At 37.3% G+C, this 25,712-nt stretch overlaps 1 protein-coding gene and 1 long non-coding RNA gene across 2 annotated transcripts in view; one reads left to right on the top strand and one right to left on the bottom strand.

Annotated features, from left to right (window-relative positions):
• Positions 1-1,783: 1,783 nt before the first annotated feature.
• On the top strand, positions 1,784-15,337 carry LOC116421599. Its single transcript, XR_004232050.1, has 3 exons — positions 1,784-1,918; positions 10,601-10,652; positions 13,058-15,337. It is a non-coding gene; the product is annotated as an uncharacterized LOC116421599 (long non-coding RNA).
• Positions 15,338-16,431: 1,094 nt separating this feature from the next.
• RP9 (RP9 pre-mRNA splicing factor) overlaps positions 16,432-25,712 on the bottom strand; it is a 28,025-nt gene continuing 18,744 nt past the window's right edge. The window contains exons 6-7 of the mRNA XM_031952893.1: positions 21,658-21,719; positions 16,432-17,280 (exon numbers count right to left, since the gene is read on the bottom strand). Coding sequence (XP_031808753.1) covers positions 17,082-17,280; positions 21,658-21,719 — 261 coding nt within the window. The 3' untranslated portion in view covers positions 16,432-17,081. The remainder of the gene's footprint in view (positions 17,281-21,657; positions 21,720-25,712) is intronic.

Genomic DNA, 25,712 nt, shown 5'->3' on the forward strand with positions numbered 1-25,712 from the left:
TCATTAATTACTGATCCTGTTTACAAGAAGTTCATTTTGTTTTTAATTGCTTAAATCATAGTTCTTTGTCTCTGAACTAAATTGAGAATTCAGCTGATCTGTAATGGATTAAGTTTAAAAATCCACCTCTTTTGCTTAAAGAAATTAACTGACCTTGGAGAATTGAGTTTGAACCAAAAAGGAGTTTGGCGCTGATATCTTAATTCCCTCAAGCTATCCTAGTATGTCTAGTTTGCAGTCCAAAAATCAGGGCCACTCTTTGGCCCCTGCTGTCAGACTTCTTAGTCTCATGAGAGAAGGGAGGCAGTTGTTGGCTCCCATGACCAGATTGCCAACCCATCACAGTTTTATAGCTTTTTGGGTGTAGTTCCAAATTGCTCTCCAGAATGGTTGGATCATTTTACATTTCACCAATAAGGCCTTAGTATCCCAGTTTTTCCACATCCCCTCCAACATTTTTCATTTTCTTTTCCTGTCTTCTTAACTAATCCAGTAGGTTTGAGATGATACCTCAGAGTTGTTTTAATTTGTATTTCTCAATCAGTAGTGATTTACAATTTTCATAAGACTATAGATAACTTTAATTTCTTTATCTGAAAATTGTCTTCATATCTTTTAACCATTTATCAATTGGGGAATGATTTATATTCTTGTAAATTTGATGGAGCTTTTATCAGAAACAACTGGGTATAAAACAATTTCCCCCCCAACTTTCTGCTTCCTTTCTAATTTTGGCTATATTGGTTTTGTTCGTGCAGAATCTTTTTAATTTAATGTAATAAAAGTCATCCATTTTGCATTTCATAATGTTCTCTAGTTCTTTGACTTACAAATTCCTCCTTTCTCCAAAGATCTATCCCTTGGCTCTCCTAATTTACTCATAGTGTCACCCTTTATATCTAAATCATGTAGCCATTTTGACCTTATTTTGGCATGGGGTGTGAGATGTAGGTCTATGCCAAGTTTGTGACATTATTTTCTAGTTTTCCTAGCAACTTTTCTAAAATAGTGAATCCTTATCCCAGAAGCTGGAGTCTTTGGGTTTATCAAACACTAGATTATTGTGTTGTGTATCTAACCTATACCTCTGATGCACCACTCTATTTCTTAGCCAGTACCAGATGGTTTTAATGACTGCTGCTTTTATAATAGAGTTTTAGGTCTGGTACTGCTAAACCACTGTCCTTTGTATTTTATTTTTCATTAATTCCTTTGATATTCTTGAACTTTTGTTTTTCCAGATGAATTTTGTCATTGTTTTTCTAGCCTCATAAAATAATTTTTGGGGAGTTTGATTGTTATGCCACTGAACAAGTAGATTAATTTAGGTAGATTTGTCATTTTTATTATATTAGCTCAACCTACCCTTTTGTTTAGATCTGACTTTTATTTGTGTGAAAAGTATTTTGTAATTGTGTTCATACAGTTCCTAGGTTTGTTTGGCAGTCATCATTTCTTATTGCACAATAGTATTCCATCATAATCACAAACCACAATTCATTCAGCCGTTCCCCAATTGATGGGCATCTCCTCAACTTCCAATCCTTTGCCTCCAGAAAAAGAAATGCTGTAACTATTTTTGTACATATAGTCTTTTTCTTCTTTTTTTAAACTCTGGGATAAAGTTGTATTAAATTGTATAATTATATTAAAGTAAATTAAATTTATAAATTATAGCCCTTTGGGCATAGTTCCAGTACTCTACAAATAGATCAATTCACAACTCCAGTAATAAAATTTATGACATTTTTTTTGCTTTTTTTTTTTTTCTATATCCATTCTACAGGTCCAGCAGCCACTGGCACATGGCTCCCGTATCACAATAATCATCTTTCTGATTAGAGAAAAAGTTTGTAGAGAGAAGAAACAGCTGAAGCTTACCTGTCACTTATTCCTGGTTCATGGAAAATTACAAAATGTATGTAAATTAGATGAATAACTTTTATTAGAAAATCTAATTGTATACTTGAGAGTTTTACAAATTAAAATAGAAATAGGTCCAGAAATAACTTTTCAATTAGTGTCTTTTTTTTTTTCCTGAGACATTTGGGGCTAAATGACTTACCCAGGATTACACAGCTAGGAAGTATTAAGTGTCTGAGGCTGGATTTGAACTTGGGTCCTCCTGACTTCAGGGTCAGTGCTCCATCTATTGCACCATCTAGCTGCCCCCAAATTAGTGTCTTCTGAACTTAGAAATTTCACCATGTTATATGAGATTTCTATCTGTTTTTGTAAGAAGAGCAGTATTTGAATTTTTTTTGAGAACCATTTGGCTTCTTGCCCACAAAAAGTGAAGCTTATTTAAGGTAGCATCTTGAAATTTAAGTGAATTTATTTGGACAAATTCCTTATGTTACTGCTGTGAATAATATACCAAAACTTAATTGTTACTTGAATATACCAAGGTGTTTTTTTCTCAAGATGCCATTGTGTTTGTTGTTTGCTGATTATTTTATAAAACTGATGTGATAGTGTTTTCTGCATATTTTTTAAATGATGCAATATACATGAACTCCATCTTTAAAGGCTCTTTTCAACTAAAGCTTATTACATATGGATAACAGATTTTTTTTGTTATTACATTGCAGGTGTAACAATAGACATGTTTTTCAATAACCTCTTAATCTTTAATGTCAAGTAAAATATAAAATGGCAAAAATAAAAAATATATATATATTGTTGATAATGACTGTTAAAGATCTTATAAGATTAGGTCATAGATCAGTGATCTATGCTATGTGTGTGATTCTCTCTCCCCTGCCTTCCTCTCTCATCCCCCTTCTTTTTTTCTCCCCCTCTTCTCTTTATGTGCATCTTATTGCTTTTGTTTAGTACCAATGTATTATAAAATTCCAAAGGAGAAGAATTAAGTGAAGTAAAGATTAGAGAATAATGATCTGAAATACTCTCAGAATAAGGAGGAGAATTTAGGCAGTAAACAAAATAAAAGGAAGTTTAAGGGATGACTATGAAAGTAATAAGAAAGATATAGGTTTTTAGGACACATGAGAGATATATAAAAAGAAAAAGAAGAGCTGAGTATGTTTAAAGAAAGATTTGAAGGGAATTTGGCCTTTGTTTTAAGTGCAAAGGTTATGTGAAAGGTTATGTTTATTTTATCTAGTAACAAAAAATTTCTGTATGATTTGGAAGAATATAGAGAAAAGTTATAGCAAATTAGAAATAAACTGAAAGTAAAATATTCAGATATTTTAAATGATGTCATTAGTGATTGTAAAATCCAGATTTGAACTAAATTAGAATTCTTTTTAAAGCAGAATGATTGGAGTACATTGGAGTACAAAGTATCAGACTTTACTTTAAAATTCATTGGCAGTAGATTTGCTAGAAATAATAGGCCTTATAATATGAAATGCTTGAAAAAAATTTTCTCTTGTAAAAAAATAATGCTAAATAATTGCAATTAAAAATTGAGATTCTATGTAATATTATTTAGAAAATATATCCAGGTGTAACTGAATTTATTCTGATCTTATCCTGAGTAAAATGTGTCTCTTCTAATAAGATACTTATGGTAAATTAGAATTTATGCCACTATTTGGCAGTAAAACATTGGGAAAATGCATGGAAATGAAAATTTGTTAGCCATGTGATCTTAAAACAAGTGATGTGAATAAAATGCCTAACAAATTTTGATAATTCATTTTAACAAAACTGTTCAAATGATAAATTCTTTTTAATGGATTCTTTTGGATTATCGATTAAGCTGTTGTGTTATATTAAAAGAGTGATGTAAATTGCTTGAAACTGTTCATTTGGAAATGTAATAGTTTTTTTAAAATTAAGCATGATTTTAGAACAGCAGAAATCTTTCAGTGTTTAAAAAAAAAGTTATGATTGGTTTATTTGGAGGACAAGATCCCCATGCATTACAATTATTCCTTAAATGGGAAAAAAATTCAAGAAATTTCCAAAAGCGTGTTTATGACATGTCACAGGTGTAATAATAGATACAATCTTTTTCATGTTAAACAGTTTAACTGTGCTGATTTGTGATTTTGAAAATTATGAAGTTATACTTATAACATTATTTGATCTTTCACCAACTTAGTTTTAACATAGTTACAAAGGAAAGCATAGATTCCCCTCCCTTTCCCCCAAAAGAAAGTTTGTTTTTTTTTTTTTTTGTTTTTTTTTTTTTTTTTAGTATGCTTCAGTTTGTATTCAGACACAGTCAGTTAAGGAACAGTTAAGACAAGGGTCTGGGTATGGATAGCATTTGTCATTAGTACTTCAGAATAGTCTTGGATCATTGTATTGCTGAGAATAGCAGTCATTCACAGCTGATCACCCCACAACTTTGCTTTCACTATGTACACTGTACATTTTGCTTTGCTGGAGCTCATGGAGGACTTTTCCAATTTTTCTGAAAGCATCCTGCTCATCATTTCTTATAAAACAGTTATATTCCTTCATAATCACATACCATATTCCATAGTTGATGGCCATCCTCTCAATTTTCAATTCTATGTCCTGAGAAAAGTGCTGCTATAAATATTTTTATACATATATGTTCTTTAACTTTTTTTAAAAAAAATTTCCTTTGAGATGCATGCCCAGTAGTGGTATTGTTCAAAGGTCAAAGATATGCATGATTTTGTAACCTTTTGGGCATGGACATTTTATCAATTGGGACATGGCTCTTATTTTTTTTTATAAATTGGGCTCCATTCCAATTTGTTTGAGAAATGAGGGCTTTATCAGAGAAACTTGCTGCAAAATTCTTTTCATAATTACTATTGCTAACTGTATTTTCCCCTGTTTAGGTAAATATTAAATCTTTAACAGAAGAATTTAATTTCAAGTTAGATTCTCAGATCCTTTTTTAAGATTCTTCAGTCTGCTGTTAGCAGTATTTATGTCAGGGACAAAGTTTAGATAAAGATAGTAACAGCAAAGAATATTTAAAAACTGCAATTCTCAGAGGCTTCAAGTTATAAGTAATATTGAAGAAATAATATTTAAGAGGTTGTGTACTAAATTGTATTGAGATCCGTTTTGGAAACAAATTTTAACAAGAACATCCAAGAATTTCTACAAGGCATGTGGAACTAGAGAAGGAAAAATGTTAATGAGCAGACCAATTCAGAGCTTCCCTGAAGACTTCCAGATTTCCCAGGGGAGAAAATTATGTGGGATATCTCATATTCAGGATGAAATGTGTTGATAAAATGGACATTGGGAATGGACTCCTTACTGGGATACTAGGAGGCTTAATGTTGTTAATGATCATCACTGTGTTACTTGGGTTTTGTTACATCATATCCATGTTTGCTGAATTTTCTTAGTTGCCTTGAGACAACTAAATCTCTCTTCTAAATTTAGTCCATGGTTTAAGATATATTTACCATATGTTTACCATAGTTTGTGCCATAATTAATCAGTCTTGTTATTCTTTTTCAGCTTTGCATTAGTTCCTGGGTAAAAGCCTGTTTTAAACTTACAACAGAAAAGAAAACTTGTTAGTGTGCTTCACTGTTGATAATGATTGTTAAAGATCTTATAGGATTAGATCATAGATAAGTGATCTGTGACGTGTATAGTTATACATACACATATTATCAAAAGGGGAATTGAAAAAATTAAAATTGATTGTGTTGTTTATTTATTTTATCTATTTACAAATAATTGATTTTGTCCTATAACTGCTCAAGTCATGGTTTTTTGTCTCTGAACTGAGTTCAGAGTTCAACTGGCCTGTAATGTTTAAAAATTTACCTCTCTTGTTTAAGGAAATTAACTGAACTTGGAAAATGAGTGTGAACTGAAAAGGAGTTTGGCCCTGATATCTTGACTCCCTCAAGCTATCCTAGGATGTCTAGTTTGCTGTCCAGAATTTGGAGCCATTGTCTGGCCCCTGCTCTTGGACCATGAGCACTTCTTAGTTCTCAAAAGAGAAGGGAGGCAGTCGTTGCTAGTCTCCATGACCAGACTGCCAAACCATCACATTGTTCCCTGTGCCTCAGCTCTGTGACCAGCCATGTTTCTTTTAATTCCATGGTGTCATCTGTGCTGCTCTGTTCTTCTGTATCCTTCCCAGCATCTATAAAAGGGGAGCTGTTCTTTTGCTTGGGATCTTTGACATAAATGGAGGCAATCCATTGACCCAACTATTGACAAGCAATATGCTTCAGCGAATATTATTTTGTTCAGAAATTTGCCTCAGTTTATCTTTTTGTTAAATTCATATTGTGATACAACATGGATAATAGTGCAAAATCAAAAGAATTTGTAATGACTTAATGATCAAAGAATTTACCAGTGATGATTAGAGCTCCTGATAGAGTGAGGTGGTGGATTGATATTGCAGGATGAGATATAATTTTTGGACGTGATCAGTTAGACATGAAGGAATTTGTTTTGTTTGACTACATATTTTTTCCTCCATTGCAGTATGGGATAAAAGGAAAGAAAATTGATTTTTGTTCATTAAAAAAATAAAGTTAGCAAAACTCTTTGGTAATGTTTTAAAATATAAAATAGATGAAGATAAGAAAAGTAATAGCCAGAATTAGTATAACACTTTATAGTTTACAAATCATTTTAGAACTGTTTTTTCATTTTATCCTCACTAATACTGGGAGGCAAAGGCTATTATCTCCATTTTACAGATGAGGAAATTGAGGCTGGTAGTCTTTAAGTGACTGGATCAGGGTCACACATCCAGTAAGGGTTTAAGGAAGAATTTGAAATCACATGTTCCCAACCATGGGTCTAATACCGTGTACTGTATTACCTAATTGCTTCTAGATCAATGAAACAGATCAGGAATAATCCAAAAAAAAATTAACTTAGTCATTCTTGGATAAATGTAAGAATATCAATTACTTGTGAAAGAACTCTATTTAACTAGAATTTCTGGAAAAACTGGAAAGCATTGTGGAAGAAATCAGGTAGATCATGATCTTTTATAAGATGTTACAATAATTTCAAAATGGATATATGATATGAACATTAAAAGTTAACACCACAGCAAAATTAGGAAGGAGAGGGAGATCAAGTGCATGTTATAGCGACAGGGAGACTTTTTAAAACTTTCAATTTTAAGTTCCAAATTCTCTTCTTTCCATCTCTTGCTTGAGGGGAAAAAAAAACCTATGAAAAACATGTATAGTTGAACAAAACAAATTCTTGCATTAGCCATGTCAAAAAATTTCAATGTTCTCTCTGAATCCATCACCCCTCTATCTGAAGGTGGAGAACACATTTCATCAAGAGTCCTCTAGAACTGTATTTTGTTGATCAGAGTTCTTAAGTGTTTCAAGGTTTCTTTCCCTTACAGTATTGTGTAAATTATACTTTCCTACTTCTACTCACTTTGCTTTGAATCAATTCATACAAAACTTCCCAGGTTTTTCTAAAGCCATCCCCTTCTTCATTTCTCACACCTATACCATAATTTGTTCAGCCATCACCAACTGATGGGTGACCTTTTAGTTTGTAATTCTTTACCACCACAAATAAGTGTTAGCAATATTTTTGTATACACAGTTCCTTTTTCTCTTTTTTAAATCTCTTTGAGGTATATACCTAATAGTGGTATTGCTGAGTCAAAAGATATGCTCAGTTTAATAGCTTTTTAGGATATGGTTCTAGGTTGTTCTCCAGAATGGCTAGACCAGTTCACTGTGTTCACTACTCTACCAACAATTCAATAATACATGTTTCCCCCAAACCTTTTCAGCATTTGACATTTTCCTTTTTTCAACTTTGTCAGTGTGATGGATGTAAATGATTCCTAACAGTTGTGTTAACATTTCTCTAATTGTACAGTAATTTGATTTTCTTTGTGTAACAAATTTTTATTTTGTGTAATCAAAAATTTCTATTTTAACTCCTGTGAATCTTTCCTTCTCTTGTTTGGTCATGGACTCTTTCCCTATTCATAATTCTTTAACAGTTAATTTCTCCCATGTTCCTCTAAATTGTTTATAATATCACCTTTTATTGTGTAAATTATGTGAATTAATAGAATTGATTGCACAACACAGGAGATACTGACACAGGACCGCCCAGTGTGGCGTGCCCTTATCGGAGAAGGGGCTCTAGGAGTAAAGTAGAATTGGATTAGTTCAAAGGAAACTCGAGATGTGCAAAGGTAAAGAAGCCCCCCATATTCGTAGGGACTATTTGTGTCTGACCTCTGGCAGAGCATCCCCAGCTCGTATAGACACTCAGTAACTCGACTAACTTACTAATGTCACTTTGGTTGTCTTTGAGAACAAAGAACAGCAACCAAGCAACCAGTTGCCCAGATTTTTATTTGTCTTTAATTTTTACTTTAAAGATTGTTTATTAAGCATAGTTATTGTGTTATAATTGGTGAAAGATGGATTTAATATTTCTAATTTTCTCAGTTTCTTTTGATTTTATTCCCAAGTTAATGAACAAATTGTCTACCAAATTATCTCATGCAGATGAGATATTTTTCTATTCCCATGTCGTATACTTGAGTTCTTTCATCTTTCTTAAAATTTTACTCATGTCCTTTGTTTAGATCCATCTGGTTCTGAGAGTTAAATTGAGTCCCTTTCTGTTAATATTTTTATTAGCTAATTCTCCCTGTAACTCTTATCTGTTCCTTTAAGAATTTAGATGCTATCTACCAAATGAGATAATTATTAGTTCTATTATATTATGTATTAGTTATCTATATTATATAGAGTTAAATTATTAGTATTGACATTAATTCATTGTCTTTGGTAACTTTTAGCAAGATGTATTTTTTCTATTAATCTCTTCTAATTAAGTTTATTTTTGCTTTCCCTTTGAGATCAAGATCATTACTCGTCTTTTTTACTTCAGTTGAAGCATAATATATTCTACTTCATCCCCTTATTTTAAGTATGTTTATCTATTTCAAATGTGTTTCTTATAAACATATTGGTGGATTGTGGTTTCTAACCCATTTTACTATTTTCTTACATTTTATGAATGAGTTCATTCCTTTTATACTGTTATGATTTCTAATTGTATTTATTGGAACATCCTATACTCTCATGCTTTTCTTTCTCCTTCCCCTTGAAGAGATTGTTGTGCTTCTGACCAATCCCTTCCTTAATCTACTGTTTTTTCCTCTCTTTCATCCTCCCCATTACCTTTAATCTCTTTGCCCCTTTTATCTATTTGAGTGAAATGTATTTCTGTACCCGATTGTGTTATGTCTGTGTGTGTATTCTTTGGGCAGATAGGTGACTCTCGGTATACTTAGTTATGAAAGATCAGCTTCACATTTACAAGATGAGGGAAGTATGGCCAGATGGCAGTTCATGTAAAAATAACCTGGTGATTTTACTAGACCGTGAGCTCAATGTTATCAATGGAGAGATAGAACAATCTCTCTCTTCCTCCCTCCCCCAAAGCTTTAGGTCCCACCAAGAGGTGCATTGTCTTTCCCTTGTTAGAGCACATCTGGAGTAGTTTGGCTAAAGGCATGAAGCTTTAGGAAGGGTATCAGTAACCTTGAGAGCATCCTGAGAAGGAAGACTAGAAAAAGGACATTAAATGACACATTAAGCGCTTGTCATTTGAGATTAAGTTGTGAAGACTAGGGATGTTCTTCCTGAGGAAGAAAAAATGCAGGGGAGACAATAACTATTTTAAGGTATATTTCAAATGTTGGAGTGTGGAAGACTGATAGAAGAGCAAAATTCAGCTTGACCTGAATTTACATCCCCTGGCACCAAGAGCTATCCAGAAGTAGAATAAACTACCTCAACAAACAGATTGTTTCCTCATTATTAAACATCTTCAAGCAAAGGCCGAATGACTATTTTTTGTTCTGACCTAGGTGGCCTTAGAATCCCTCCCATTATTTAACCCATACTTACAACATTTAAAATATTCTTGTGGAACTGGAAACTGAGTGGATGCCCATCAGTGGGAGAATGGCTGAATAAATTGTGGTATATGAATGTTATGGAATATTATTGTTCTGTAAGAAATGACCAGCAGGATGATTTCAGAGAGGTCTGGAGAGACTTACATGAACTGATGCTAAGTGAAATGAGCAGAACCAGGAGATCATTGTACACTTCACCCACAATACTATATGATGATCAATTCTGATGGACGTGGCTCTTTCCAGCAATGAGATGATTCAGAGCAGTTCCAATGATCTTGTGATCCAAAAGAACCCTCTACATCCAGAGAGGACTGTGGGAACTGAGTGTAGTTTCCAACATAGCATTTTCATTTTTTGTTGTTGTTTGCTTACATTTTCTTTTCTTTTCTGGTTTGATCTGATTTTTCTTGTACAGCAAGATAATTATATAAATATGTTTGCATATGTTGAATTTAACTAATATATTTCTACCCTGTTTAACATATAATGGACTACTTGCCATCTAGGGGAAAGGGATTGAAAAAGGAGGGGGAACTGAACACAAGGTTTTGCAAGGGCTAATGTTGCAGAATTAGCTATGCCTATGTTTTGAAAAATAAGCAGCTTTAAAAAAAAGAAAAGAAAATATTCTTGTGGGCTGATCCAATTTTCCTTTGGGTGATAATGATCAATTTTTATAATTCTGGGCTCTCAGTGGCAATAATTGTAGTAATAACTTTTCATCTGTTATAGATTCCATGAAAGAGAGAACTCCGGGACTTAAGAACTATAATATCACCCCTGGGTAAGTCTAGTTAATTGTTGTTAATTGGAGTGACTGATGAAATCTCAGGAGAGAAGAGTGACTGGCAGGAGAATGTATTTACCAAGAAAAGATAAACTTCCTAAATCGTATCCCCAGGATACAGAGAAAGCCTGGCAGAATTCAGCTCCAGCCCTTGGGAGAGGAGCTAGCTGGGGACCCTCCATGGGGACCCTTGCCGGGCTCCCTTCCTCTATTCCAGGGGCTTCACGTTGTGCTTCTCCACAGATGACTCCCAGAACTCTCCAGATTTGGCCTTTTCCGGAATTTCACATCTTCAATTCCAGCTGCCTGATAGCTATGGTCATCCAGATATCCAGGCAAAAGCTCAGTCCCAAACGCCCCAACCTCTGTTGCTTGAGCATCTCTTCTCCCTGGTCCATCATCACAGCTTCATTTTGGTCTTTCCCAAGTCTCCTAGATCCAACCATCTTTAAACAGTCCCATAACTGTGTGATGTTCCTCAGTCTGCTGTGAAAGCTTGGGGTTCATCTCTGTCCTGGCGCTGCCGCCTCCTCACTTCCCAAAGCCTTTGTCAGAACCATCCCAGGTCATAGAAATGATGGCTCCACTTCCTGCTTAAAACCCTCGTGGTTCTCCATTGCCTCACAGAGTTAGCTGGGCATTCAAGGCTTCCACAACTTAGTACCCACCTCCCTTTTCAGCCCTATCTTTCCTTATTTCCTTTCACCTGTTCTCCAGCCCAATTGGCCATGCCCCAATTTTATTCTGCCCTGTCTGTATGTTTACATTCTTATTTGTGATTTTGATATTCTCCTCCTCTCAATCTTATTGAAATCCTTTTATCCCTTCAAGGCCCCAGATCCTGGACATCTGAAGGGAAAGGACTTACTTTTTTTTGTATAAACTTAGCACGGAATAGCACCTGACACTTGGGAAGCATTTAATTAATAATAATGGCTTTTTCATTCATTTCTCAGTTTCAACTTAGAAGTTGGGACTCCAGGAACACTTGTCTTTGAGATGAGCCCAGCAACTAGACAACCATAATATGGAAGGTTCTCCACGGATTGGGGATCTCTCGGATAGGGATCTCCAATTAAGCCCCAGTTTTACATGTCCACAAATAGCGCACTTGGTTAGAGGTATACAAGGGAGTACTTTGATTAGCAGGCTTTTTTTTTTTTTTTTTTTTGAGGAAATGTTTCTAATAGTTCAATTCTTAAGACATGAAATTCAGGTATAGTTGATGCCATTTGACAGTAGAAGCACAAAGGCAGTGAGTGAGTCATTAAAACGACCTGCATGGAATCATGAAAACATAAAGTAGGGGCTCTCACGTGTTTAACATCAGCACCTAGACTACACTTGCTGCACCCAAAATGTTAATATTAAAAATATTGATTAAAAGCCTGGATCATCTCAATCTCTCTCTTTTGGTCTCACACACACACACACACACACACGCTCATGTGCATGACTGCTTGAATGCAAGTTACAAACTAAAACCAATACAGGGGAAAGTCCCAACCAGGATTGTGTTTGGGACGATTCTTGGGGGAAATAGATCTTCTTCCCGATAGATGAATAAGGAAGGGAAATCAGGTAGCTCTTTAAGGTTTGCACTCATCTTATTGGAGTCCTATAACAAGCCATGAGGCAGGTACCATGAGTATTATTATGCTTACGTCACAGATAAGGGAACTGGGCCTCTCAAACACATTTGTGGTTACACAGCTGGTAAGTGTTTGAATGAGTAAGGATTTGAATCCAGGTCTTCCTGACCCCGTTCTAGTACTGTATTCATGACAACGTCCATTAGAATTAAGAATATGAAGAAATTAACATGGTACTAACAGTTGGTCTGAACATTTCAATGTGTAATGATTAACAGCATCACAACTTGGGCACGGGGTATCTGATAATGGTATTCTGGTTTCAGGTCCGTTAGTAGCTGGAGGGTTTCAGAGAAGTCATGGAATAGCTCTGGGCCTCAATTTATTCATTTGTAAAATGGACAAATTGATCTCCGTTTCATATTTTCATAAGGAAAGTTTATGAATTCAAACATCCCATCACCTGCTTCAGAAGGAATCAAATGACACAGGTTGTCCGTTTTCCCCAACTTTCTTCCCTTTATCCCCTGATCGGGTGCTGACATAACCCCCTACCAGGCTGTACCACTGATCCTTCTGTGTGCCCTTCAGACCTCCCTGGCCGTCCCCATGACCTGCTGATGCTCCCCTGGATCTTGGCCCTTATGAGTCTCTTGAGCTCCTTGAAAGGAGGCACTTTACTCTTTGTAGCCACCAGGTAACACAGGCTTTTGTATTCATTCCCACTCTGACGAATTACTGTTAAGGAGGACAGGAGCAGGGACCCAGAATGGTAACCCTGGTTATTTTTCACTCTTGCTTTTCTTTTAGGCCCCAAGGTCAACCAGGGAAGATCCAGGAGTTAGGTCTGCGCAATCCTTCTCCTGTCATGTATTTTCACCACTATTTGAATGAACAATTGCAGTGCTTACCTCACATGAGGGACTGGGCTCAGGGCTATGAATGGACACCTTTGGCCTTGAGGAGCTGAGAGATTACAGCAAGCACCAGAGACTGCTTCTTTTGGATTGTGAAGTCACAGCGATGGCGAGTGTAGCAATAGGGCGGTTGGCTGACATTTTGCACCTAATGCCAAGTTTATTTCTGCGCTGATTGTGGACCAGGAGAATACAGGGTGAGGGGTAACGGTGAAAAGGCAGCTAGAATGGAATACGACAGAATGGGCCCAATGGTCTCCTTCTGTCTTACTAAACCTTAGTGATTCCTTGTTGTCCTTACAAAATGCTCTCTTTGACATTCAAAATCTATAACCCGGTCCTACAAAGCCTGGAAAACATTGGATGGGTTTTAACGGAATGGATTGGTTTTTTAAGTGCCAACACTATGGGATTTTTACCCAAGAATTTTTCAACTAACTTGGGGGTGAAACTGAAGTTTGGCCAAAAGTACCCTCAGCCCTGAAGTGGCTAGAATACTGTTAGTATTGTTACATTGATTTCTATCCAATAGTTCCAGGGAGGAGAGGAAGAAAAATGTGTCCAAACCAGGCAAACTGGTGAATATACCATAAAACACATGATCATGGAATACTTAAATAAACATTTATTTAAATAATAAAACAATAAAAAATCAGGGGAGGGGGACAAGGCCACTGGGCTTTCCTAGGAACAAAGCCTACCATGGGCTTTCAAAAACCTTTTGACAAGATTCCTCAGCAAGAGAGATGAAAAATCCCATCACCATGGTCTTCACCATTTTGTTGTAGATAAAGAAGCTTATAAAATAATCCACATGAGCTAAAAGAAGGGCTTGCGCTCATCACCAGATATAAGAAGTGGCAGTTGCAATTCAGTGGAGACAAATTTGTGATTAAATGTTTAGAGAAAAACTCCCAATTTATACTGAGTTATTGTTAGAACCCAGGAAAGAAAGCAGGCCACCATGCAGACTGATCCCTTCAGACACTTGGCTCTAATCGTTATAAAGAAAGCAAAATACATCAATGAAGCATTAAAAAAAATTTGAACATGTGTACATGGGACTTGGTCGTCAGCTTGATGGAAAGTGTTAAATGACAAGACCAGCTTCCGAGAGGTCCAAAGCCTCATCTAGGAGGAAAAGAAGAAGGAGAAAGCGGATGGACCCAAGGGAAGACTGACCTTCCGCCATTGATGTCAGGAACATAACAAGCGCTAAGTGTCCAGGATACTCTGCTAAGCACTTTGAGAATTATGTCATCTGACCCTCCCTAGCACCCCCACCCCACCATGGGGGAACTTAAGCTGGCCAATCACACAGCTCCAAAGCGGGCCAGGTCAGTTTTAGCCTCAGGTGGCTCCTGGTTCCCGGCTCAGCCCACCTCCCCTGCATCACCTCTCAGAGCCCCAGGAAACAGCCCTGGGAACGCTGGCCCAGGAGCCTGTTCTCAGAACGAGATGAAAGGAGCTCATAAAAGAGAAGGCTCAGCAATAAGCAGAGGGGCTGATGTAGGGTAGCTCTGAACACTCGGACTGCTCCTTTAACTCAGGGTGAAGGGGGCAGAAAGGATCCCACAGCCAGAAATCCCACCCAACAGCCCAAGTTGGAGGGAGTGGGATGGCTGCCAGGAGCAACACAATCTAATTGAACGAAATAAAAATAGCAGGGATGACACGAGGGAAGGAGGAGGGATGACTGCAGTTGGAGAAGGTCAAGGAATAAAGGAAAATTGCCTGCATCTCTTAGAACCAGACGGTCAAGGAGAAATAGAACGATTGGGCCAGTTGCCTCCTACAGGAAACCCCGGAAGAAAAACAAAAAAAATTCATGTACTAAAGAGACTAAGTCAAGATCACACATGATGTAGAGAAACCTCACTGTAAATAATATCCTTGAAGGCAACAGACACTAATTTAGCAAGTAAAACCAAAAAGGGGAGAAATGGGCTCTCAATGAAATAGAGGATTTCCAAGCATTTCTGATAAAAAGACCAGAGCTGCAAAGAAACTCTGAAGTTCAAATCCGGGAGTTAGGAGAAACAGAAATGATGAAGAACTAAATGAGAAAAACTGCTTCAAGTCCAATATGGGGAGAGGCTAGCTATATTCATCATCAGTGGTCACAACAGAATTAAACAGAAAGCCTGGGAGCAATTCTCTTAGAATTTGATGATCTTCAAAGAAAAATGGAAGAGAGGGGACAGGGAAGGTACTGGGGGTGATCCAGGGGGGAACAAAAAGGGTTAGGGAAAACTGGCTCATAATCAGGGGACACAAGTCCAAGTGAACTAGGAGGAAGGGATGGGGAGGAGGCAGCTGAAACTCTCACCTGAGAGGCAGGAAGAATATACACATACACACACACATATACATATATACACACTTAGCTACAGAAAATTATTCAATAGGGAAATAGGAGGGAAAGGAGAATTAAAGCTAAAGAGAGATTTCATTCAAGAGGGAAGTGTAAAGGGCTGAAAGTCTTGAGTCAATGCACTGAGGTCTGACAGACAAGCACTTAAGGCTATTTACTGATTGGACAATATTCTATGGGCATATGCTTGGAAAATGGCCCTTCCCAATATCCTGTGCGGGCTCAATAATTGGTGTATATAAAGAATTGTAGGAGGGACTAGGGGGTAGAGTAAGACTAGCCAGAGTCTTCTGGGCGGGAGATGAAGAATGAAAGTCATGGAGATTCTGCTTCCATCCAATTCAATCCTACCCCTAACAACCAAGAATAAAGACTAAGGACTTTTGCTTATTCTGACTCTGGCTGATTTTAGGGTATCCAGGGTGCTAACACGGTCATCACAGGGAAGAAAGAATTAACAGGAAGATTAAGAGGGATCAATTCTAGGCCTAATCAATTCTAAAAATATACATTTTTCATGAGCTTTCTTTGAGGAGGCAAAGAACAGGAACCTGGGAAGGAGCCAGTCAATTGGGGAAATTAGGAATAGAGTGGAACACTTGTGCCTTAAGAAGTAATAAAGGGAATGGTTACAGAGAAATGAAGACCTGTCTGAACTGAAGCAGAATGAACAGAAACAGAACCATTTATCTAAATATGCTAAAACCAGATAATTTTGAAAGACTTAGGAACTCTATTCATCTTAATGACCAACTGCTATTCCAGAGGATTAAGGAGGAAACAAACTATACAGCACCTAATAGGTGAAAGACTAGTGTGGGATGAGTCAAATTGTGTACGTACATATGTATGGGTTGTTTTTTTTTAAACATGGCCAAAGAGGCAATCTGTTTTTGCTTAAGTACATATTTTTAATGGATTTTGTCTTTTGTTCTTATATTAGTAAGTTGGGATGGGAGGGAGAGGGACTGATTGAAAAAACATTTTCCCTAAATATCTTCATGAAGCAGTTATTTTGGTTTGGGTATATAGGTCAGATTCCACAACAAAACGATTACATTGGGGATGAGATATTTGTATAGCTGCCTCTTTCCCCCATGTACCACCATTATATTTCAAACAAGTTTCTTGTCTGCAGCAAGGACATTCACTTCTAAGTCTGACATAACTGAGTTTTATTATTCAGGCCCTGAGAGTGCTCACTCACACCTGTGAAAAGGAGACTTGCCCCCATTAACTCTGCTCTCGTGGGAATCTCTGTCCAGGATGTCTTCATATCTTACGCCAATGCTTGGTTTTCTTCAAAACAAAACAACAACAAAAAAGTCGCCCTGTGTAGCACTCAGGGAAGATGATGATGAGAATCCCAGGATGGCCGATCAGCAATCCAGGTCACCACTTGGCCGTGGGAGCAGAACGGCCCCCAAGACAAGTCCCCACAGTTCTTGGGCCCTCTTCTCTGTCAAGTGAATCCCTTGTGTCGCTCCTCCTCCTTTAGGACCTCTGACCATCAGCTCAGATTCTGGAGTAACAAGGTGGATTTTTAGTCAGAGTCTGAACTCTCATTGGACTTAGATTTTTGCTTCCTTTTCTTTTTCTTCTTCTTCTTCTCCTTCTTCCTCTTCTTATGTTTCTCCTTTTTCTTCTTTCTCTTATGCTTTTCTTTACATTCTGAGGAGCTGGAAGTACTGCTATCTTCATCTGAGGTAGAATCCTCTAGCAGCTTCTTTAACTGTTGTATCCTAAAGATACAAAACTTAGGTTAAAAAACCAAGTCTTTCTAGAGGACGCAGCTCGTGCTACCTCAGCACACCCTGAAATCACAGATCTGCTTCACACCCTTTATTTACCAAAGTCTAGTGTTGAATCAGCGTTCAATCAAAAAATTTATCATAACTCAAAAAAAAAACCTGAATCATTTGTGGCTTATGGAGGAACCTCAAATTTTCTGGTTACTTGTGAGTCTTTGCAAAGTAAGTAGCGAACCAATGTATAGCTAGCCATTAATTTTCAAGTTAGCAATATCATAAGCTTTAGATGCAGGCCAAGGCCCTTGAATAGTTATTATCTGGGGCTGGTCAAGATGGCTGGCTCACTGAAGGGGCGGGTATGGGTTCCCAGAAATCTCTTCTAGCAGAGCTACTAGACCACATAATGACTAAGAAGTCCAGGGAGAAATTACAATAATTTCACACAAAGATTCTGCCAGAAGCTTCTGGGCAAGTGTCCCTCTCCATAACCATCTGCCTCTTCCCTAAACCAGGGGGACCAGGGAGTAGATGGACACACAGCCTGCAAGGTTTGATAGGAGTACGAGGCAACAAGAGCCAAGACTCCCCTGAGAAAGTGGGGATGTTCCAGGGAGCCGAAGCCAAGAGTGACAAGGGTGACTCCCCAGGCCAGGGACTCTGAGAGGCAGACAGGTCTGAGGTGTCGGGAGAGCACCATCAAGACCTGGTACTTTGAATTTCAAAGACTAGAAAGTGGCTTGCTTGTTTAGAACCCAGGAGACCTAGGGCAAGATCAAGCAGATCTGAACACCCCACCACAAAGCAGCAGAAGGCAGAGCTTCGCTGACACAAAGCCCCACCTTAGGAATTAAAGCTGAAAACAGGAGGAAATCAGAGTACTGACAAGTATAAGAAGTGACTCAAAACCTAGAAACTCCCCCCAAAAAAGCATTAAGTAGGATGGCAAGCAAGGAAAGAATGGATTTTCCAGAAATAAAGTATACAGAAGAAATGAAACAAGTTCTGTAGAAAATAATTAGAAGAATAAAAGTATTAACACCAAAATTGGCATATCGTAGTTAAAAAATATAATCCCTCAGGACAAGAACAGGCCAAATAGAAAGCAGTGGTTCCATAAGGTAGCAAGCTGAACAAAACAAAAGATTGGTGGAAAAATGCAAGAAACCTGATCTTTTAAGTCAGGTGACTTGGAAAACAGGTCAAGAAGTCATTAAAGAATTGGTATATTCTCTGGAAACAGAGACTCAAAAACAACCAAAAAAAGATGTGTAACGTTTTTTCAGGAAATCCCTAATGAAAGCTGCTCAGAATTTATTACAAGCAGGGGGCAAAGTCAAGTTAGAAAGAATATACAAATCATCCCCCCAAAGCCATGTTCCAGGCGTGTTATTCAAAATCTAGAATTCCCACACCAAGAAAAAATACTACGAGCATCTAGGAAAGTGAGGATCACATAACAGCTGGGAGAAGACCTTATAATATTCCCAAGGGATATGGAGACAAAAGCTGATACACAAGAACAATGTAGCTTGCAAATGTAGCGTAATCCTTTGGGGGGGGGGGGGGAGAATGGAACTTTTAGGGAATAGGTGACTTTGAAATATTGGTTACTTAGACCAACTTTAATAGGAAGTCTGAAATACAAGAATTCAGAGAAAGCTCAAAAGGGCACTAATGCTCTAATGGGAGAGAAGAAATACGCTCAAATATCTCTCCAGCACCTTAATATGTTAAGAAAAATAGAGATCCTGTGAGTGGACTGGATCTCTTCATAGGTCAGAAGGATGGAAAAGAGAGTTTGAGAAAGATCAGAGCAGAATTGATATTTCAAGTTACAAATGAATGAATGGGCAGCAGAGAAACTCTCAGGTGAGATGGACAAAGGCTGAATATACCCAACATCAAGAACCACCAGAGTCTGGTGCAGAAGCCCTTCAGACATCAGGTAATCAAGGGAAAAGAGAAAGGGATTGAACTTTTTCTTATTTTTTTGTCATTCCCCCCTACATACACACAACATAACTAATATGGAAATTGTTACATGACTACATATGTGGGGAGGAAAGAAGAGAATTTGAGACTTTAAGAAACATGTTTAAATTGTTTTTACACATATATCTGGAGAAAAATTAAATACTAAGAATTCAATAAGATAAAAAAGACAAAAGTAAAAGCATGCTAGAGATGGGGAGAAGATAAGAAACCTGGACAATGTCAGGTTGTAAACTCAGTTGCTGCTAATGAAATAGGATTTAATGATTTCAAAGCTTTGGAAGATGTCTGAGACTCGCTAAAAGGCCCCCGATCAGTTTGTTTTAGCTTTGCTGGTGAGAGGTTTTAGGATGCCCAAGAGCTTCGAGATTCTGACACGAAAGCCTTCACATCCGGCTGGACTAGGAAAGCAAGGAAGTTCCACCCACATTTAGCCTTATCTTACCTTGGTAGCAAAATCAGAGGGATTTAAGAAAGATGGTAATATCAAAGGGGCGGGGGGAGTAGTCATATAAATAATACATTACCTGATTCTGAAGGAGGGGGGAGACAGAAAAGAACTAGGTTCTGAAAGAGTACTTCAAATGGCCTATTGGACAGCTGGCAATGGCTTCCCAAACTGTGGCCCAAGAGTGCAATGCAAATGACAAAAGAGCTGATTTCAAAGAATCTTGGGTTAATATGAATTTTGTAAAAATTACTTTTATTAAAAGGAAATGCTTCTATTGGAGAGTGCAACTTAAATCCTAGGTCTTTCATCAGATAAAAACCTTAGATAAAAGTTAACTAACTTTAAATCTCATATAATCCCATTTAAAAGTGAGTCAAAATGGAAAGAGCATCAGACATCATTGAGTCAGTGAGACCCGAGTTCAAATTCAACTTCAAATACTTGCTAGCTTGGGCAGATGGGCAAGAGGTCAGATGATCTCTTATGTCTCTTCTCCCCTTCCCTTCCCCTGTATAATAAAGATGAGAAAAGCCCTAACCTCCCTGGGTGGTGGTAAAGACCCCAGTGAGGTCATATTTGTGCTTATATAAATACAAGTGCTTCAAGGGCTACACAAATGCTGGCTATTGTTATTATTTGTATATAGATTTCCTGGAACTTCATAACCTCCAGCAGTAGGGCCCACCTATTTCCCAGCAAGAAACGTGTGTGTGTGTGTGTGTATACATGTATGTATGTATGCATATATATAAAAAATTAAATATTTACTGATTATATGTAAAATAATTTTAAACATTTTATAAAATGTTGAATTCCAAATTCTTGCCGTCCCTCCTTTCCTCTTCCCCACTGAGAAGGCAAACAATGTGATGTCAATTATACATGTGAAATCACATTCTCACACGTTGCACAAGATTATGCTTCAGTCTGCGCTCAGACTTGATGGGTTCTCTCAAAGTGGAGAGCTTTTTCCATCTTGAATCCTTTGGAATTATCTTGAATCATCGCATCATTTTGATCAGAAAAGTCTTCCCTAAACCTGCTGTTAACCCGTTTCCTGGTTCTCTGCTCACTTCACTTTGCCTTATTAGTTGTAGAAGGCTTCCCAGGTTTTTCTGAAACCATCCTGCTTGTCATTTCTCATCACATTTCATCACAACCAGAGACCACAGCTTATTCAGCCATTCCTCAACTGATGCTATTTCAATTCTTTGCCACCATAAAAAGCTGCTTATAAATAATTTTGTACATCTAGGTTCTTTCCCTTAAAAAAAAAAAAAAAAAAAAAAAAAAAAAAAAAAGAGACACAGACCTAGCAGTGGTATTTATTACCAGATGGAAGTGGGTCAGGGCCGCCAGCACTTGGGGCTGGGAAGAGTCCACGGCCCCTGCCAGAGTCCGTGTGTGGGGCGCTACAAACTGACAAAAGGGGCAGCAACTAGAACCGGGAGAGCAATTCATGCAAAGAAAGCAAAATCATCAGCCACATCCCAGCGCGTTCCCAGCTCCTTGACCCGGAGCTGGACGCACGCTTTTGGACAAGCCCATGTGGGAATTCGCCTGTTTACTACGAGAGTTTTTGTCTTGATTAATTTAGTTGTGGGATGGAGGGGGGTTCAAGGCAACAGTAATGACAAAAAAAAAAAAGAAACAGGTGGGCACTGTAATGTTTTAAAGCACGAAAGGGAGCAGAAGGAACTTCTGAAGGAAGCACAGAGCAGCAGGACAGTTTTGAAAGTAACGTAAAGTGAGAAATATGAAATGAAGATTGAGGGTTTCTTATAGCTGCCTCTTTAGGAATTCTGCTCATGAATGGAAATGTTCTTTTTCTGGGCATTTCAGTCAAGAATTAAAAAAAAATTAAAGCCTAAGTTTTTACCATTTGAAATTTCAAGCAAATATCATTTCATTCAGAAAAGCCTTACCTCACATCTTTTTCATGACGTTTATTCTCCCTTATGATGTCATACATGGGATCTTCATGTGCCTTTAGGAACAGATAAAAATCAGATTTCGTGAGATATGTTTGCTCAAACTGTTTCAATAAAAACCTGTAATCTTCCTATTTTTTCATGTAAAACCTGTGGTTCTTTTTCTAATAACTTTTCTTTAGCATTTAAAGTAACTAGGAACTTTTGCTAGTAAGGTATTCTATCCTTTGATGCAAGTTAAAATTCTTCTAGGACTTAGACTCAAGAGTTGCCATGATGGAAAATTTCATCATCGTAGGATGGGCTCGACCTTAAGTTTCTCTCTATTCAATCTTAAAGAACCCAGAACTACGGAATACTACTTTTATAAGAAAGGAGCTGAAACGTGGGAATCTAAGCTGAAAGCAGCTTTTTAAGAAATTAAATGTATGCAAATAGGTTCTTTTTTAAAGTATCTAAAAATAAAATTGAAGGAAGCTATTTTCACTCATGGTAAAAATTCAGATTTGGGGAACCAGAGCCATTTATGCCTGTCTTGGAGAATTCCAGCTGGTTCAGTGGACATGAAATCACTAATCTTTATAGGATTTGGAAGAGACCTTAGAGATTGATTGGAGCAATTCACTTACATCAGCTGAAGCTCTAGAGATTGAGTGAGATGACCAAACATAGCCCTTGGCCACAAGGCAGCAAAGGGGCCCGTACTGACCTTCAAGTGTGCAGAAATGAGCGATCCTCAAGTATAGAAAGCAGCATGTGCTGCTAGGTTTTCCCCCAATATAATTGATTAGTTTTTCTGATTTTTTTTGTCTTTTAAGAATAATAAAGTGTTCTAAGGCTGCTCTCTGGGAGGGGCAGAAGAAATGGGGGGAGTGGAGGATGGGAAGAATGTGGAATTTAGAAGACATAAGATACAAATAAAATTTATTTTAAAAAAATCAGATGGCATATCCTGGAATAACACAAGACTCAGTACCCCAAAAAGTAACAAGATCAGCTAAGACATTTCCTACAGAACTGCAGAACCAGGTTTGAATATCAAGTCTGAAGTCAGGAAGTAGACTGGAAAAATAAACTAACAAGGAAAGAACCCCACCATTTAAAAAAAAAAAAAAGTTACTGTTGACAAGGATACTTAACACACAAATTCCCCCCAAAAGGAATGACTCTCTCAGCAAAACTTCAGGAAAAAAGTTGTGCACTTGGGCACAAATTCAGCTAGAATTCTTCAAAAGATGAATCAAGATTTTTTTTAAGTTTAAAAATGTTTTCATGAATGAAAACACTAGAGGAAAAAAATAAAAAATTAGTTAGAAAAAAAAAATGGGAAGAGAACAGATTGGCACAAAGAGGTTTGCATAACGAACTCCTTGAAAATCAGAATGGACCAAACAGAAGCTAATGACTCCATGCAACAAAAACATAAAAACAAAATCTAAAGGCTGAAAAAAATCTGAAAAACAAGTCAAGGGGAAAAAAATTTAAGGACTAATTGGACTACCTGTAGGTCATGACCAAAATATGTTTCCAAAAAATATCTCAAAAGAAAACTTGAGTAGATCTCTTAGAACCAGAGGGCTAAGGAGAAAAATAAATAATCCACCAGTCATTTCCCATAAGAAACTCCCAAATGAAAACTCTCAGGAAGATGAAAGTCAAAATCTAGAGCTTCCAGGTTAAAGGAAAAATACTGCAAACTTCCAGAAAGAAAAAATTCCAGTACTAAGGAGACATAGTTCAAGATCACACATGATTTAGCAGCCATCACCATAAAAGAACAGAGAGGCCAGAATATGATATTCCAGAAGGCAAAGGATCATAATTTCCTTGGCAAAACTGAATAAAATCATAAAGGGGAAAAATGGAAACATTCCTGATGAAAAGACCAGAACTGCATAGAAACTCTGAAATTCAAACTCAGGAAATAAATACAAAACTTATAAAAGGGTAAAAATGAACAAACAATCCTAAGGCTCTAAACAAGGAAAAATTGCCTACATTCTAACATGGGGAGATACCTGTGTTTGAAGCCTATTATCATTAGCTGTCAGAGAATTAAACAGAAAATCTGGAAGGGGTTCTCTTACAACCTGATGAATTTAAAAGAAAAACGGAAGGAGAAGGGAAGAGGAACATATGGTGGGAAAAAGGGAAAAGTTGGGGAAAATTATCTCACATAAAATGGACAAGAGGCAGCTGATACTGGGAACTTTATTCTCATCAGAACTGATTAAAGGCAGGAAGAATACAAACACAAATAGTTGGCTACAACAGGAGAATAGGGAGAGAAGGAAATGAGGTCATGGGAGATCAATTCTAGGCTAAATTAACTCTGAAAATGTGAAAACATTTTTTTTGTAAGCTTTTTTTTGAGATGGCAGAGAATGGGAATCTGAGGAAGTGCCCATCAGTTGGAGAATGAACGAACAAATTAGAAGTGGAATACTGTTGTGCTCTAAGAAATGATGAAGGGAATGGATTCCGAGAAACAAGGCTTATTTGGGGCAAAGTCAAGTGAACAGAACCAGAACAGAAGATACAATGGTAACAATATGGTAAAGACAACTGAAACAGTTGGGAACTAATGAAACAGGTTTTATGTACCTCCTAAAAGAGAGATGAAAATCTCAGATTGCAGAATGAGACACTATATTTATGTATATGTACATCTATATATTTTCTTTTAGTTATGGCTAATTTGGAAATTTATTTCACTTGACTATACATGATTCTTTTTCTAAATTGGGGATAAGATGAGGTTGGGATTGGGGTAAAGCTTTTTGGTGGTCTGAAAAAAATAAAATTCAACAAGAATTATATTCAAAAATATAAAAGTACTAAAAATAATTTCAATTATCTGAGAAATTAAAAAAAACTTTTAGAAAATTTGTTTTAAAACATTTTTTAAATTTAGTGCTTGTTTACAGTTTAATTTTTGTTATTTTAATAAAGAGACATGCTTGATCAAAGTTTTTGATTACAAGTTAAAATCCTTTGCATCTCTGGTTAAGCAAAGACTTAAAATGCAGATTTCAGGATGAAGGAAGTGCTTCCATCCCATGACATCTCATAGAATGTAGCTCATCCAAAGGGAAGCTATTTTTAAAAACCTTTTAGGGAACCCCAGTCGCTGATATGAAAGAAACAAGGGACATCTCTACAGCGCCTGTCATCTTGCTAAGTCTTGGTTGTCTCATTAGATGGGCTCGGCCCCCTTCTTGCCATCTCTGCAGCCTCCAGCACCTCTGACCATCTTTTCTCCTCTCTCTCCCCATCCAGATTTCCATGAGAAGCCTTTGTCCCTTCCTCAGGCACACGGTCTGTCTCTTCAGCATTGATAACTGCCGGTTCCGGTGTTGTTCCTGGCTTCCACTTCCATAACACTGACTGTTGAATGGACACTGCCTCCCGGACATCCCGTGGGCAGGTCAGATTCAAAGTGTTTAAAACAGACGTGGCTCTTCTTCCCCTTGGAGCCCTTCCTGCTTCTGTTGAGGGCATGACCACTCCGTTATCCCAGGTTGGTTGGTTTGGTTTTTTTATTAAAGCTTTTTATTTTCAAAACATATGCATGGATAATTGTTCAACATTGATCCTTGCATAACCTTGTGTTTCATATTTATCTTCTCTCCTAGATGGCAAGTAATCCAATATATGTTATACATGTTAAAATATGTATTAGTTCCAATATATGTAAACACATTTGTACAATTATCTTGCTGCACAAGAAAGAAAACAATAAGAAAACAAAATGCAAGCAAACAACAACAAAAAGAGTGAAAATACTATGTTGTGACCCACACTCAGCTCCCATAGTCTCTCTCTGGGTGCAGATGGCTCTCTCCATCACAAGACCATTGGAACTGGCCTGAATCATCTCATTGTTGAGAAGAACCACTTCCATTAGAATTGATCATCACATAATCTTGTTACCGTGTACAGTGATCTCCTGGTTCTGCTCATTTCACCAGCATCAATTCCTGTAAGTCCAGGCCTCTCTGTATTCATCCTGCTGGTCATTTCTTACAGAACAATAATATTCCATAGCA

Source organism: Sarcophilus harrisii, chromosome 1 (genome assembly GCF_902635505.1).
Source record: "Sarcophilus harrisii chromosome 1, mSarHar1.11, whole genome shotgun sequence".
Classification (NCBI taxonomy): Eukaryota; Metazoa; Chordata; class Mammalia; order Dasyuromorphia; family Dasyuridae; genus Sarcophilus; species Sarcophilus harrisii.